The sequence below is a fragment of the Blennius ocellaris genome (genome assembly GCF_963422515.1).
Source record: "Blennius ocellaris genome assembly, chromosome: 11".
NCBI lineage: Eukaryota > Metazoa > Chordata > Actinopteri > Blenniiformes > Blenniidae > Blennius > Blennius ocellaris.
The window spans coordinates 6,689,666-6,706,078 of record NC_137660.1 but is presented as its reverse complement, the minus strand read 5'-3'; the positions used below and the strand labels follow the sequence as shown (position 1 = coordinate 6,706,078).

Sequence of the window (16,413 nt, the reverse complement as noted above, 5' to 3'; positions counted from 1 at the left end):
GTACATTGGGTTCAAATGTGGAACTTAATTTGGGAACCTAAATTGGATTGGCACTGGGCTGAACATCCTGCTCAGCGAGGGATGGCACGATGGGAACGATGAACAGGACCACTGGAGCACCGTCTCCCCCCCAAACGTTGTTGACGGCAGCGATCTGCACACGGGGCGAGCGGAGCCCCGCAGGCGGCACCTGCCACGACCGGCCCAACGTACACAACCAGAGCCGAGACCATGAGTTGTAATCTCACTTTATTTAATAAAACCTCACTCCCACCCCACCGTTCACCACCACCCAGGGCTATTGCATAAAAACTAAACGGTACAAAACAAGTTCAGGCGCTTGGCAGAATGAGGGGAGATGAAAATGTGGCACGCTGGACATTTCCTGGTCGGGAGCTTCTCCTGGCCCGAGGCGAACAGGCCAGCATTTCGTACACATTTAACGAAAGACAACTCCTCCGGAAGAGGATTCAGACATTCGCACTTCAGTTTCTGATGTCTGAGCAAAAGGTCATCTCACAAATTCTGAGATTTAGGGAAGTATTCTGACTTTCACCCTGAGAATTCTTAGTCTCAGAATTAAAATCTTTTACTTGTTGAAATTCCAGTATTGAAGTAATAATTGAATGTTTTTCTTCTCTGTATACTTAAAATGTTTCTTCTTTTTTTTTTTTTTACATTTATCTCCCACAATCTTCACATTAAAAGACTTTGGAAAAGTTTTGACTTTTCCCTCTAAAGTTGATCAGAATAAAAAAAAAAAATCAGAATGTTTTTTTCTTGAAATTTGTAATTTTCAGAAAATTCAGACTTAGTTCAACATTATGTTCTTTAAAAAGAAAAAGAAAAAAGAGAGCCCTCTCTGAAATCGGAGACTGAAAAAAACAAAAAAACAAATTGAGAATGATGACTTTCATTAATTTCCAAAGAAAGTCAGCATTGTGAGGCTTTCTAACCGAATACTTAACTCTCATGTAATAAGTCGATTAATTGATTTTAAGGAGAGCAAATTATTTCTATTTAAATCTCAATTTTTATATTTATTTTTTAACGTTTACATTATACCCACACTATAAAAGTCAGAATGTAAATTTGTTTATTTTTTAATTCTGAGAAAAAAGGCCAGAATTGTGAGTTCGCGTATTTGGAATTCCTAGATCAAGTTCAGAATTCAAAACCAAATCGAGAATGATGACTTTTCAGTTATTTCTTACCCTTTCCCTCAGAATTCTGATACATTCTTTTCCTTTTTAAGAGTTGACATTTTCACTGAACTCCGACTTCTCCCAAGATGAAAGTCAAAATCCCGAGGCTCTATTTTTGAAAATAGATTTCCTACTTAAATCTCAGAGTTCTGACTTTTCTGTGAGTTGCATATGAATATTAATGTGGCCATTATCCTCTTCTGCACTGAGACATTTTTCACAAGCACTGAAAATAAGTGAAGGATAATATACAGTAAAGTTAAAGCATACTGAAAGTGGTAAAAACAGACAGCATTAGCAGTTCATACGAGAGCAATAAATAACACTGGATACAGTACCGTTGCAAATGTATGTACAGACACACTAGTGGGCAAAAACCAGATTGCTACGCAGAGCGACGGCGAACTACAGAGGCCTTTTCATCACGCCGGCTGTGAAGCTGTGACCGTAAAAGAGCGCAAAGAATCGAATGCTACTGACTGGCCTCGCAGATATGATCACAGGGTCGCCCGCATTAAAAGTCAGCGGCTGCTGGAGGTATTTCTGGACTCGTTTGTTCGTAATCGGAGTGGAGGATTCTGAGCAATCATCAGACGTCTTGGATGGCGGCCATTCGCGTGACGGGTTTGTACTGCGGCGTAGACGGGGGAAGCGAGAGAAACAGGCCCGAGGAAATTGGAACCGTTCCGCACATTATTCCTTTTCTAACCTCAATTTGTTTGCTGGTTGTCTGACACAACAGTGCAGTAGTGTCTACGCGCAGAACAATGTTTGATCCTCAGCTGTTTCGCCCAACAACAAAAAAAAAAGAGGTGAAAATGTAGAACCGCCTCTCGAGTCAAATCAACATGATCTTGCAGGATGTCGGGGACTGTTCATAGTCTATTCTCTGCAATTGTGCCGTGATCAACCCCCACCGCCCTGCGAAGAAGGAGCCTTGGTGAACACGTCGCCGTCGAAAATAGACAATCGAAAACAAGGAGCGTGTTCTCCCCAGTGGGTGGATTATGTGTGAGAGCTGTTCATCAGGAAAAAACAAGGAGGAGGCTGCGAGGGCAGGAGGGGTTAATGTGACAAATGGAAATGAGATAAACGTCTTTAAATGGATTCGCAGTGAAATGTGAAGCGCTGCCGGGGCCGGTGACGTAGTGGGAGGAAGCAGCGAGCGAGATCAATAATGATTAGAGGCTTGTGTGTGTGTGTGTGTGTGTGTGTGTGTGTGTGTGAGGTTTCATATCGGTGCTACAGATGCGATCCTACCTTGAGGAAATCTGTTGAGGGGCGGAGGGGGGGTGGTGCCACTTCCTTTAATTGTCTGCGACACAATCATTCTTTTTTTAAAGAAACAATAACGCCGGAGTGAGTCACATCTTGCAGAGAAAGAAAATCCAGTGATAAACAATGACTACACATGTAAAAGCAAAACAAAACAAAAGATAGCAACTGTGGATGCACGATATGTGAAGTCACATTAAAATGGAACACACACACACACGAGCAGCAATCGGCTTTAAATAGATCATCCCAAATTGGCTTTGTGCTTATTGTTACATGGATTTCATGTGCAGATCGGCATTTCCCTTCTTGATGCGATTAGGGCCGTTCTCTGCAGCCGCGTGGAGCGATCAAAGTCATGAAATGAAGTGGTTAAGAATACGCGTTTCTAAATGGGGGAGGGGAATGTAGTCTTAATCAAAGAGCTCTACAAAAAGTAGTCCCGGTAAAAAGTCCCAACAGTGTCAATCCCCGCTCAGGATGCGCTCAATCTCCTCCAGTCTCTTCAAGGCGGCGGCTCTTTTCTCCTCGATGTCTTTGATGTCTTTAGTGGACTTGCCCTTAGTCCGTTTGTCAGGCTGGCTGCTGTCGGCAGACTCTGCCTGGTCCCCGTCCGCCCCCTGAAGCCTCTCTGCAGAGGATTTCCGCACATTCTTCTCATTCCCAGCCCTCCTTCCAGCCGCCTCGCCGCCCCTCCCTTCCTCTCCGCCCCGGCCGACCTCTTTGGCCACCTCTTCAACTCTGCCGGGGCTCTCCTCTTTGGCTGCCGCTGTGGCTCCCTCTGCTGCGCCGATCGGTTGCCCCGCCGCGCTCATGGCGGCCATCTTGCTCCGCACGATGCTCAGGTGGCGGCGGACGTACTCCTCGTTGGGCGCCATGGCCAGCGTCTCTTCCAGGCAGCGCTCGGCCCGCGGCAAGTCGCGCTCCTCGAAGTAGACCACGCACAGGTTGTGCTTGCCCTGGACGTTGGCGGGGTCCATGCGCAGGATGCGCTCGAAGCAGGTCTTGGCGCCGCGCGTGTCCTTCTTGTGGTTCATGAGGATGTCGCCCTTCAGGATGAGGCCTTTGATGTGCTCCGGGTGGTGGCGCAGCAGCTCGTCCAGCACGGGCAGCGCGTCGATCTCCCGCTTGGACTGCGAGTAAAGCAGCGCCAGGTTGAACAGAGCGCTGCGGAAGCCCGCCTGCAGGCTGATGGCCTTGCGCATCCAGCGCTCGGCCGCGGCGTTCTCGTTGGCGTCCATGGCCAGCATGCCCAGGTTGAAGTAGCCGTTAGCGTCGTCGGGCTCCTCCTCCACGTAGGCGAGGAATCGACGGTTGGCTTCGGGCCAGAACTTTGGCTCACCTGTTGGAGGCAGACACACACACACACACACACACACACATACAAGTCATTTAAAACCACGTCTGCTGGTTTTCAATCAGGATTATCAACACTTTCTCTCTCCGAGAAGCCATTGAATTAGAGCCGGCAAACATAAGGTCCGTGGACCAATAGCGGCCTGCAAGAGGCTCCAATCTGCACCAAGCAAATTGTAAAACACTCAAAGACAATAAAAAAAATGTTTAATAAAAAATTTTACCAACACAGCACTGAGACCTGAGCTGAGATGTCGGTAATGCTGGATTGAAAGCTAGCGAACTAGCATTAGCCTCCAAGCCATGCTGTCAGAGCGAGTTTGTTAAAAACGACATGTAGGAGAAGTTTTTGGGTCATTTTACGACATTTTATGCAGCAGAGGATTCACTAAAATTGGCTTCATGTTGAGATTGTTGTCATTTACAGTGGCAACCGTCTGGTTTAATGGAAATACAGACAATTTAATCACGTATACGCTGCACCACAACAAAGAAAAATGTCCAAGGTTTAAACTGAAAGGTCTCAGTGTCGCGCAGTGTCCAATACCTGCAAGAAATAAGCTTAAAAAAAATAAATACAAAATCAATGTTTTCTCTGTGATTTGGAGGGCTGCATTGGAGTCTCTTGCGGGCCAGTTTTGCCCCATAGGTGTAACCTTTGACCCCTACTTTACACTATATTTTATTGGGAGCAGTTTGTAGTTACTCTAGGACATGTCGATTCATGATGGGAATCCAACCCACAACCACGTGTCAAAAGGAGACCAAGTCCACCGACGGAGCAAAAGTCAAAAATTCGAGGTTGGACACATTCATGAACCATCAAAGATCCACCAGACATTAATGTCTGTCCTGACTTGTAAAGTGCGAGTCATAAAGTTGGCCCAGGTGTATTATTAAAAAATAAGATGGGGAACCGGAGCCTTTCCTTTTAATAATAACTTTGTGCCAAGTTTAAAGTCAAAGCGGCATCGTCTTTTTACAACGGGAACCTCCTCAGGTCGCTGTTGAGCATGACCCAACATGTGCACCAAATTTAAATGAACTCTTTCAAGGCGTTCCATCATTATCACCTTTACAAGAATGAGCGAGGCTGCAGTGACCTTCACCTTTGACCTCTGACCGCCAAACACTTGCACATAGCTCCTCGGGGAGCTGTTGTCCTGGCCGTTCGTGGAAAAACAGAAGACAACTCTCCAAAGGTTTGGTCTGGACAGAGCGCCTTCTCTTTGTCCACTGACCAACACAATCACAACTGACGGTCGTCACCGTGACGACGAGTACAGTGCTTAAAAGTGTTAGCCACTGCGGGCTGAGCAATATTCACCGTAGTTGCCGAAGTCCACCCGACTCAAGAGTCTGTGACAATTTGTGATTCCGACACAAAGTTTCCGGTAAATTCAATGTGACATTTGCACAGAGACACAAACTTACTGACCAAAGGCCCTGGCAGACCGCCATGTCGTCATCATTTGGAACGAAAAACTGCCAACAATCTGTTAAAGAAATCCTAATTTTGTGACCTCTGCCTTGAGGGGCTTTTGAGGTTTTGGTTGGTTGAAAACATGATCATGGGACACATGTGGGGGTCGCTGTGACCTTTGACCTCTAGCCTTCAAACCCGAGTCAAGTTGAACTTTAAGTGAGGCAGCGATCTTTTTGCCGCAGATAAGAAAAACGTGGCCATTCATGACAACGTAATCTGGTGTTGGGAGCATAAATCTCTCCACAGTTAATGCCGACAGCTAATCGGCCAATCGTACGGCTCGATGCGCTCGTATCTAGACAGCGGCTTAAGTTCAAATCGTGCATGAGAATGGAGGACAAAGATAAGATGATCAGAAAAGAATCTGTAACATGTACTTCCCATCAAAGGTACAATGCTTTGGGAATCGTCGGGAGTTTGAGATTATGTCAACAAGCCTGGCGATCTTTGGTGAAATCTAAATGCTGGAAATACGCGTTTGTATGAGTGTAATAAGGAATTTCCTTGAGAACGGCTTTGACGACATATTAGAATTGTACATCAACAACTAAAACTGGCTCCTGTATTTTAAATTTTTTTCCGTGAGGATTCTGGTCGAAGAACTTTACGCAACTTAGAATCAAATGATGCGGGCAAAAAAAAAATGTCACTTTCAAAAACAACATTTTGACTTGAAATGTTGTCGCGGCCTCAGAAAGTACAATTTCATTGTACTTTTCACAGACGATTAGTATTACCTGCAGATCTCTGGTATAATATGTGAAACACCCTCCACGTCGCTCTTGTTTTGCAGTGTATCTGCAGGGGATAAAGCGAAGCCTGTATTTTACTCGAATTTACAGACATTACAGCCCAAATGGGATTTCAAGTCTGTGCATGTCGCAACATCCATTGTCGACACGTCCATGATAGTTGTTGTAATAACGGGTCGTATGAGGCCTGTTGAAAGAATCGAGATGCCAAGAAAAAGGGTTTCTGTAATCCATCAGAGTGTCTTCTGAAACTCCCCTCTTTTCTTCTTGGGCTCGTTTTCTCGTTTCCACAAATGGTCCGTACGCCTGCTGTGTGCAGACCGACTCCTGCACTTGCACCTAAAATGCTGTTAATCTTAAAACCAATATACCCCTCAAACCCTGAGCTGCAAATGCGCACGGGACTAGTATGATCACAGGATGTCGGCATTTGGTCCTGAGGTAATGATAATTCGTTGGGCTTTACGTGCTTATAAACAGAGCATATGAAGCCTGTCATTAGTAGGGATTTGATTTCTGAGTGAAAATAGCGTGTGGAAATTATTAGGCTTGTTAAATAGCAGGTCACTACAATTAGCCTTAAAAAAGGAGGCCTGTGTCTTAACAGCACATGCCCTCCCCTGAGAGTGGACAAGCTCTATAATCAACAGTAATAACTGCTTGAGGACACGGAACACAGATGGTGTTCCTCTCAGGGAAGGCAAAAAGAAAAACCAGTCGGTGGTGTGTTTGGAGTTTGACCACAGTCCAGTGGTGCTGTGGCACATTGCTCGGTGACCCTCGGCTGAACTTGGTTATCTCAGAGACGGATGATTTAAAGTGTGCGCTGAAGAAGAAGAAGAGTGACAAGCTGATGTAGTGAAAGCAGCTGTGCCACAAGCACATGCGACAGTGTGTCTGTGTGTTGATTCTAAAAGCATTGTTTTGGTGTGTTGGTGAAAGAATAATCATTATTTACCACAACATCTGGTGTACAGGCGGTTAAGAACCCCTGGATCGAAGGAGGTCACATTAGGAGAAGAAAATAAAGCCTTTACACCTGTAGTGACATGACAACGTGTTGACGGGAGGGGAGTTTAGCTCCGGCGCAAAAGGAAAAGGATCGCACGCTTCATTTCTACCCTAAGTATTTGCTTGTTTAGTCAAAGCTCTTTGAAGCAAATGCCATCCCAGATGTGGGCCTCTGCGGTTCCTATCCGGGGACGTGTTGCTGGTTGAGTGGAGGAAGATTTACAAAAGCAAAGGCCATGGGTGGAATAGGAAACATAAAGCGCCTAAACCTGCTGAAAATAAAACTGTTAATTAAATGTTTTCTTTGTCGGCGAGTCAGTGATGCGTGACCTGACAGAAACTTGGCCGTGGACGCCGCGCCGGTGCACACAAGGTTCGTTTCAACAGAAGCTTTTCATTCTTAGAATCCAGGCCCGCACCCGAAAGGTAATATCAGGTTATTTCCTTTGTGTGTCCTCGCTGTTATGAAAAGGCCTGAGAAGAAGTGACGAGCAGGACTCCCTGCTCGCGAGTGGAGACTGAAGTCAAACTCTCACCGGACTCCTGCATGAGCAGTGCGGAGTTGAAGAGCGCCAGCTTGTGGCGCGGGCTGAGCTCCAGGGCGTGGTTGAAGTTCTTCAGGGCTTCGGGCGGGTCTTTCATCTCGATGTTGACGATGGCCAGGTTGTACCACAGGTCGGCGTTGGCGTGGTCCAGCTCCAGGGCTCGCAGGTAGGCGTCCCGGGCTTCAGTCAGCTTGTTCATCTTCAGAAGCAGCTCCCCTCTGAGAAAAGAGGAGCCCGAATCAGGAGTTAATGCAGCAAAAAAAAACCCAATAAACTACTTTTACAAACTGTAGAATAGAGTCGCCACGCTTCTGTTTAGTGAAAACGAATTCCTTTTGACTTTTCGTTTCGATGTTCTGAAGACGACGCAGCTTTCATGTTGGGCCACTAGTGGGTGCTACTGTTTGTTTTTGGAGTGAAACCTTACACACATACATGGAGGGAACAATACACTATAAGCATTAACAATGGTGAGTACAAGGACATGGACAGGCCGAGTTGGATTGCTATTAAGGGTGACTCGTCTCCGAAACTACCAAGTCCCAGGAGAACGTGAGCTGGGAGTCACGACACTCTGGAGGCCGTCATTGTTGTTGTCGTCCATCTACTTGCAGAAGAACTATTCACTACAGCCCGAAAAGCTTTCAGAAGAGCTGCACTGCCGCGGAGACAGAGAATTTTCAAAAGGTTGTGTTTTCCCCCCCATTTCCATGGAGATCGAGTTGGAGCATTTTCTACATGTTCCACCATTGTTGTGTAAACTAACACCAAAAGGGCAACACAAGATTTCCATTCTCACTTGAAAACGTTGCTGTATAAACAGGCCTTGAGTTTAGAAACTCATCTCAAATGATGCACTATAGAAGAACACAGTAACAAAAAAAACCCCAAAAAAGTCAAATTGATGGCCGTCATGGCAGAATGTAAAAAATGTGGCTATATTGGATACAATAATCAGTAAAGTCAGAATGTGTTTTCCAATTTCCAATCCATACGGTATACATTTTTGTATTTTTGGTAAACAAACCAAACCATGCGAATTAGATGGGGACAGATGACGTCTCGTGACAAATGGGAGTGAGACGGGGTGGGAATCTGTCCCCCGCAGTGTTTAATCTCTTTATGGCCAACCTCTCTCAAAGACTTGAGGCCCCTGCATGCTCCCCTTTTTTAAAAATTCGACAGTGATGCCAGCCAGCTGCCGAAAATAAGGCTTTTTGTGCAGGACAGTTCATACTCCAATATGAAGCTGCCGGACGTCCAGGCCACACCCCCTCACAGCAGCCACACGTCTGAAGCGGCGTTTTAACTTTTCAACTGCACAAGTTTATTTCTCGCCTCCCGTGCTTTCAGAAATTCATTTCGCTGAACTGTTTTCTGTCTTTTTGTACTCCAGCAGGTGTCTGCCACATGATGCTCTCCAGCTCCACTGTAGCGGCTCCCTGCAGTTTTCAGAGTATGGCACATAAATAAACATTTTATTTACATTCCACGCTGTTTTTCAAAAATGGGCTCATCTCCAGACGCAAAACAGATAAAGGTAAAACAGCTAAGTCAGCTGTAGCTTTGAGGAAATGGGGAAAAAAAAGAAAAACTAAGAAAAAAGATTAAAAAACATAAAGGAAAAATGTAGGAAGAAGTAGAAAAAGAAAACCAAAAAGGGAAAAAAGAGAAAATTGTGAAAAGAGAAAAAAAGGAAAATGGAAATGAAGAAAATAAAGAGAAAAGACCAAAAGGAAAGCTACAAAAATATGCTAGTAGTGTACAACTGAAACTGCTTTAAGCATTGGGAAATGTTCAAAACAGAAAGAGGCGAAAACAGCAGAGATTACATTTACATAGATCCATTTTATAAATCTATTGGGTTTTTTTGGTATACGTAACAATTTTTTTAAAGACTTTTATTCTTAATTAAAGATCATTGGAATACTCTGCTGCTCCAGACAAGCTTTATTTGGTGGAAAGTCATGAAAATGGCTCTTTTGGTCTAAAAGGTTGCAGACTGCACACTTGTGTTCAGGGCATGTGGTTCATTTAAATATAAAGCTTAAAGTTTTGAGTCAGGCCGAGTTTTGGTTTTGGAAGCACAAAGTTTGCAATCTGACAGAGACAAAGATGAGGAACTCCACAAGTCTTGCCTGCTGATGTAGGCTTGTTTGAAGTCCGGCCTCATGCTGATGGCTTGCCGGTAGAGCTGGTCGGCCTCCTCCAGCCGGGAGTCGTTGGCCCGGATCAGATTTGCCAGGTTTATGTAAACGTTGAGATGGTTTGGGGCCACGCGTGTGGCGTACTTCTTACCTGGGATGACCTTGGGGAGTGGGAAGAGAGAGCGAGAGAGAGGGAGAGAGGGGACAGCAGGCAGGTCATTAGTTTTGCAACGTCAGAGCAATTTCAAAAGAGCGGATTAAATTCTGCTGCGATATAAAGAATTGAGCCGTAGCTGCTCTCGTCATCGTCGCCATCACGAGTGCTCGCGCAGCTTTAATCCTCCAAAACTATCGCTGCTCTAGATTCAGTGTGAACCAAAGACAAGGCCAAAGAGTGAGTCAGCTCTCCAATTTAATTTCAGGGTTTGATGCTGCGTAATCCATTTGACCTGTTTCTGTGGTGGCCCACATAGATGTGCACCAACAATAAAAGCAGGAAAACCACTAAATAAACCAATGGTGTCGTTAAATTTCACCCACTGACTATTGTGCAAGTGTCATTTGGAACCAGTCCATTTTGTTTAAAGTCACAGAGTCAATGTGTTCCCTGACGCCAACTATAAAACGCCATTACGTAAGACTGATGTTATACCTATGTTGTACAGTAAATGGTGACGTTGAGTCTATACTTTCCGCAGGTTCTTCCCTTTGGTTCGTACCTGCGGTTATCACACGGTTTATATAATATATGATATAATAATATTGACTTAACATGGAAGGAAATTTTTACACGTTATACATCAATTTGTTTTTATTTTTGTTTAACAAAATTACTGCATATGCCCCCCCCCCCCTTTATAGCACTCATCCTGTAAATTTCCTTGACATAATCCAGAGGCTGCCTTGAGAGACAGATAGACGGAGATATGGAAACCAGGGCAACTCCCTTAAGAGTTTGACATATTTCATACACTTCGCAGGGCAGTCCGGCACTACAAGTGCACATGAGGGCACAGTATTTAAGTCTTAGAAAAGCTGAAAGCTGAATAATTCCGAGGAGGATTTCAAAGTTATGTGTGCTCCAAACTTTCTGGATACATTTTTTCAGGTAAGATGATCACTTAAATCATCAACGGTGAGAAACGTTGCTTGATATCATTTCTATTTCGTTTACATTTTCTACTGGTCATTAAAACCCAAATTCTGTAGCTCCTCTTGAGCTTAAATCAATGGTTGTGGTTCAGTTTCTGTGAGTATATATCACAATACCAAAACGCTTGAATATTTTGCATAGCAAAACATAATTAGTTCATCCGTTATAAGTCCCATGTTAGTTTTTCGACTATTCCACATAGGTGTCGGACGATCAACAACATTGCAGTGTATTTCCCCAAACCCTGCCTTGATCCTGAATATCAGTCAGTCGAAAAGTCAGAACAGTGAGCGCTACAGGGAACAGACTGGTTCTGTGTCTGTACCTTTAAATACTAATGAGTTGTGTCTGTTTTCTGGTCGCCTTTATGAGGAAAAAAACAGCTGCTGCTGGTCATTTTAGAGGGCAGCGCTCATCCACCTGTGGGAGGGTGAACGTGAATAACTACTACAAGAGGGGGGATTCTTTCCCTGCCTGACATCATGAAGGGAAAAGGTCTGAGTCGCCAGTATGAGCACACATTCATATGACAAAGCATCTTCACTTCTGGGGCCTCTGGGGCCAGGCTATGGGACACATAGTACCGTTAGAAATCAATGAAAGTGAATATTGCATGCTATGGGACCTTAAAGTAGCAAAATGCATGTAATACTATTGCTATATATGTATTAACGTGGGGAAAAAAAATGATAGTGGAAAATAGATCCAACAGAAATTTCTGGTGCCGAGAGCTAATTTCTCACTTGTTTACTGCCCTGTAATGTGAAGGATGCAAGGTTTTACCAAGACAACACTAATGCCCCGTTTCCACCGCAACAAAAAGTCCAGAGAAGGAACAGAGCGTTACGGAGTAGTAAGGCAAAGCGTAACCGGAGCCAGATCTGGTGCGTTCCCTCCACAGAAACTACAATTAAAACGTAGGTGGAGCTTTAGAGCTCCACAGATATGCGACGTTGCAACAGAAATCTCAGCCGGGGCGGCAAATGTGGACCTTATGAATCCTCTGTTGTTGTTTACATCCTCTGCTTAGCACTAGTTGTTTAGGAAACTTTTTTTTCCCGTTGGGGCAGAAAGCGAGAACGCGATGCCAGGACAGACGTCAGGGCAGTTCCTGTGTCCCGGGGCACCGTGTGTGGACGCGGTCAGAGTATGATCGTCGCGTTGCCAGCGACACGACAAGTGGACTCGGACCGCGTCCACACATGGGTTTGCCAGGACAGACAGTCTCCGTCCCGGCCTCACGTCTGCTGTTTTGGGACCAACGTGAAAGTTGTACAGTAAGGAAAAAAACAAACAAACCAGACAAACAAAAAATAAAAAACAACCAACCGGTGCGAAGCTGAATATGTTAACAGAGGATTCATACAGTAGACATATTAAAATATTGAAGGTGTGTAGTAACTCACTGACCAATCAGCAGACGGCACCTCAAAATCAGACCTGAGGACCCCAACAGAAGGGCGACGGACAAGTGTCAACCTTTGGAGTGGTCCCAAATTCTTGCGGTGGAAATCCATACTTTTTTTTTTAATTTAAATTTTTTTTAATATTATATATTATACATAATATATATATATATAAAAAATCTGAACCTTAAAGGACTATACCAGTCCATTCCTGCACTTTCTGTGCGGTGGAAAAGGGGCTTAATATTAGGACAGTAATGGAACCCCCTGCCGTCTCTTCCTCATGTTAACGATACTATAAGTTTAACAATGCATACACAATCCATCAAACCAGACATATTTTCATTCCCTCCTGATGAGGATCTCCAGATGTGGATCACACTGAGAGAGAATTGAGAGAACATTTATAGGCATGTGCAGTTGGGCCGGTCGTCAATCACAGGCGGCAATAAAGTTGTCGTTGGTTTGTTGCGTTGGAACTCCTCGGTGAAACCAGTCCACAAAAACACCAATGAACCGACATGCACATGACCCATTTCCCTAATCCCCTTCCTTGGATTGTTTTCGGTAGATGCTGACCACGATTAGCCAGGAATCACCCACAATGCAACAACTAGGTTTATTTGTTGTGTTAATTTATTGGCGTAGGACAAAGTCGTACCACTCCAAAGCTCCAACGTAATTCAAGTTGGCTGCACCCACTTTGCTCAATCAATGGCACATACTCCCATTTAAAAGAAAGAAATAGTCTCCTGATATAGAGTTCAACCCGAGACTACTTCAGAACTTTGAACGAATGTATTGAACTCTTTGACCTGAACGAAACTTGGTGGTGAACCGTGTGCCAGCAAAAACCCAGGTGATGAATGATCAAGCCACCATCTTTGAACTCCCGGCCTGACCCAGCTCGCTGGAAAGATATACTGATGGACGAAAGACAGACTGAGGTACCTGTGGCATGAGTGATTTAGCAACCAGGTAAGCCTCTTCTGCCTCTCTGGACCTGTTCAAGTTCTTGTAAGTCCTTCCAACGTTCATGTGTGCGCCGATGTCGTCTGCGACAGATGGGATGAACACATTTATTCAAGCAAGACAAAAGAGCAGGAAATAGCAGGAGTTTTCAAACGTTTCTGAGAGCTGGTCAGGAGGGTAAATGATTGAATGAACTCAGCGGGGGCCAGCTGAAGAGATTAGCATAGCAGGAAATCCTCGCTGGGTTAATGTGTTTACTTTGGTTAATCTCGGGGAAACACTCGCGGGAGGCGAACCGGCAAAAGTGTTGATGAGAGTTCCTGAAAACAGAGACTGAGAGAGTCAGCAAAGGTTGCTTAAATGAGAACTTTAAGGATCACAAATCGGCGGTATGATTATCAACTACGTGTGGAGAGGTGTCAATGGTCCATGGAATCTGGAAATTCACTGAGAATAGCAAAGTGGCACAGAGCCTCTTTTTGCAAGCTTCAGACCAGTTGTGCTGCCACCATGGGGCCCAACAGCCACACTGTTCACATCAGTGACGTGGCGGTAAAAATTAAATAGAATGGAACAATGGTACATCACACTGCTAATAGCAGCATATAAGATTAACAGTATGTAAGAAAAAAGGGGCAAATGAGAAGACGCCGAACTCACGTGAATTCTGACAAAGATTATTATTACTTTGTAATAACTTGTTGGGTTTTTTTTCAGCTTAATTTTAGGACATTCAAACAATCATCCCACCAGATACATATTATAGTTGGAATTTCTTTTTTTAAATTTTTTTTTATTAGTTTAATCTGAATAATGTTAAAGGAATCAATGTTAAATGTGCTATACAAATAAAGTTGGATTGAATAACCATATTTGTCATATGTCTTGTTCAAAGAAAAATCTCTGTACTTTCTCATTCCCCATGGCAGTCCCATTATTCCCAGCAGAGCTACACTCCCAGTATTCCCAGCATTGGAACGCTCAGCTCAAATTCCATGCAGTGATTTTTGGACGCTACAATCTGTTGTTGACAATGTGCATTGTGCAAACATCAGCCAAAATTTGAGTTTGTTATAAATTTCATCATTACATTGTGAGTCTCATCCTCATATTGGCGGAGTGTCAACACCTTAGTGCGCTGAGCCATGAAATCTAATGGGAGTTGGAACTGGTTGAATGCAGCTTGTGATTTGAAAGCCATGGCTGCCTCTCTTTCACATAGCATCACTACTTCTGTTTTTAGTTACAGCTTTTTCTGTTCCTCTACATTTAAATTAACACCGGGTTTACAATATTTTTTCCTTGTATGATCTCCATTACTTCCACAAACATGAAAAAGTTTGCTTGGATGACTGCCTGGACAAATGTTTTTGGTTGGTTTGGTGCTTAGATGACATCATAATGATATAGTTGTGTGAAAAAGAAAATTCTGCATTCAATAGTTCAGACATTATGCTTCATGAAGATGTCTTTATGCTTTTACTTGTAATCAAGTTCTATTGATAATGATTAGTAGTAGATAGTTGTTTTCAACCTGTAAACCAGCATCTATGCTAATCGTTGCTTCGTTAACTTGCAATCCTACACACATCACAACAAAGACAACATCACACAGTAACTGAACACCATCTGACGACTCCAGACATTTTACAAAGCTAATTGCATTCACATAAACTCATTTTATTACTTGGCTTTCAATAGAGACGTATTCAGAAAGCAGGCGTTAACGTCCTCCTTGGTTCCAGAACACACGGTCAACTTGAATTTGCTTTTTTACTTCCGCCACATGTCTCTCTCTCCACCCCTCACATGCATACACACACCAAACTGTATATAGGTAACTGGAATCTGCGTTTTATTTGTTTTCATTGTATATAAATATAATTTTTGGAATCATTTGTTGTCCTATTAATCTGCAAAAGCTCAAACTCTTCTGTGTCAAGAACGTGCAAATTCTTCAGGCTTTACTATTCATTTTGATAATTATTAATTATACTATTAATTCAAATTCCAACTGATTGGGTATCATTTCCCTGTTAAACATGTGGTGCCCCGACTTCATCTGATGGATATAAGATTACAGTAATCAATAGCCATCTTTGCTAATTATTCATCATTACCGATAGCCAAAGTGCCCAAAACCCAACATTACTGGTGCCCCATCAGGTAAGAAATCCTGACAGACACATCCATAATGAACCGTGTTTACCTGGTTGGACACGAGTGGCCTGGAGAAAATACCGCAGTGCCCTCGCATAGTTGTGCTGGTTCTCCAGAGCGTGGCCGACGTTGTTCCACAACTTGGCGTTGTTCTTGTTCACCTGGAGGGACAAACTGTTCAGTGAATGGAGGGTCTGGAGAGCCGATATTCACACGGCCTCCTGCGGTTCCACCTCACCTTCAGTGCGGACGTGAACAGAGTATATTCGGACTCCCAGTCCCAGTTTCTGTTGAAGGTTTTCACTGCATGTGTTGTGAGCAGCACCCCGATCATCAGCCAGGAAATCTTCTTCAATTGCCTGTCAAGAAAGGTTGGCACTTGATTTCATGATCACACTGGAGACTCGGCTCATGTGGCATTAAAAGTGCTCTTTGGTGTCATTAGTGCGTTTGTAAGGAAACCAGAAACCACACCGGACAGGCAACGAGCACTTTCGAATTGAATAATCATGTTTACAAACACCGCTTTTGTGCTGACGAAACGCTGGAGGTGTTGATCGTGGTTAGACCTCACATGTACGCATAACTGCGAGAGCTAAAAACAGGATATACGGGAAGAGACTCACCCTTTATGTGAGACTATCTTGAATCCATGCGCAATAAGGACACAGAAGCCCATGCTGGGCACATAGAGAACTCTTTCTGCTACGACAAAACCCACGGGGAAGAAGAGGTTGGAAGCCGGAATGAAAGGCAGAACAATCAAGGACAGGGCCTGAAAGACAAAAGAAGCATTTCTATTCAGTATACCTGCTTACAAAGTGATGCTCATGAAATAAAAGTAGTCATGTTCTCGAAGGTCTTCAAGATAGAAAGAGTTGGGATCTGATCGAATCGACAGGCACACCGTCACTGGGTGAGCGTGTGCGTCACACAGTGGCTGCT

At 44.0% G+C, this 16,413-nt stretch overlaps 1 protein-coding gene across 1 annotated transcript in view; it reads right to left on the bottom strand.

Moving 5' to 3' along the window:
- Positions 1 to 292: 292 nt before the first annotated feature.
- The window catches only part of tmtc3 (transmembrane O-mannosyltransferase targeting cadherins 3), a 45,418-nt gene continuing 29,297 nt past the window's right edge, over positions 293 to 16,413 (bottom strand). The window contains exons 8-14 of the mRNA XM_080504893.1: positions 16,095 to 16,243; positions 15,707 to 15,827; positions 15,518 to 15,629; positions 13,288 to 13,391; positions 9,769 to 9,938; positions 7,622 to 7,848; positions 293 to 3,822 (exon numbers count right to left, since the gene is read on the bottom strand). Of these exons, the coding sequence (XP_080361019.1) occupies positions 2,945 to 3,822; positions 7,622 to 7,848; positions 9,769 to 9,938; positions 13,288 to 13,391; positions 15,518 to 15,629; positions 15,707 to 15,827; positions 16,095 to 16,243 (1,761 nt within the window). The 3' untranslated portion in view covers positions 293 to 2,944. The remainder of the gene's footprint in view (positions 3,823 to 7,621; positions 7,849 to 9,768; positions 9,939 to 13,287; positions 13,392 to 15,517; positions 15,630 to 15,706; positions 15,828 to 16,094; positions 16,244 to 16,413) is intronic.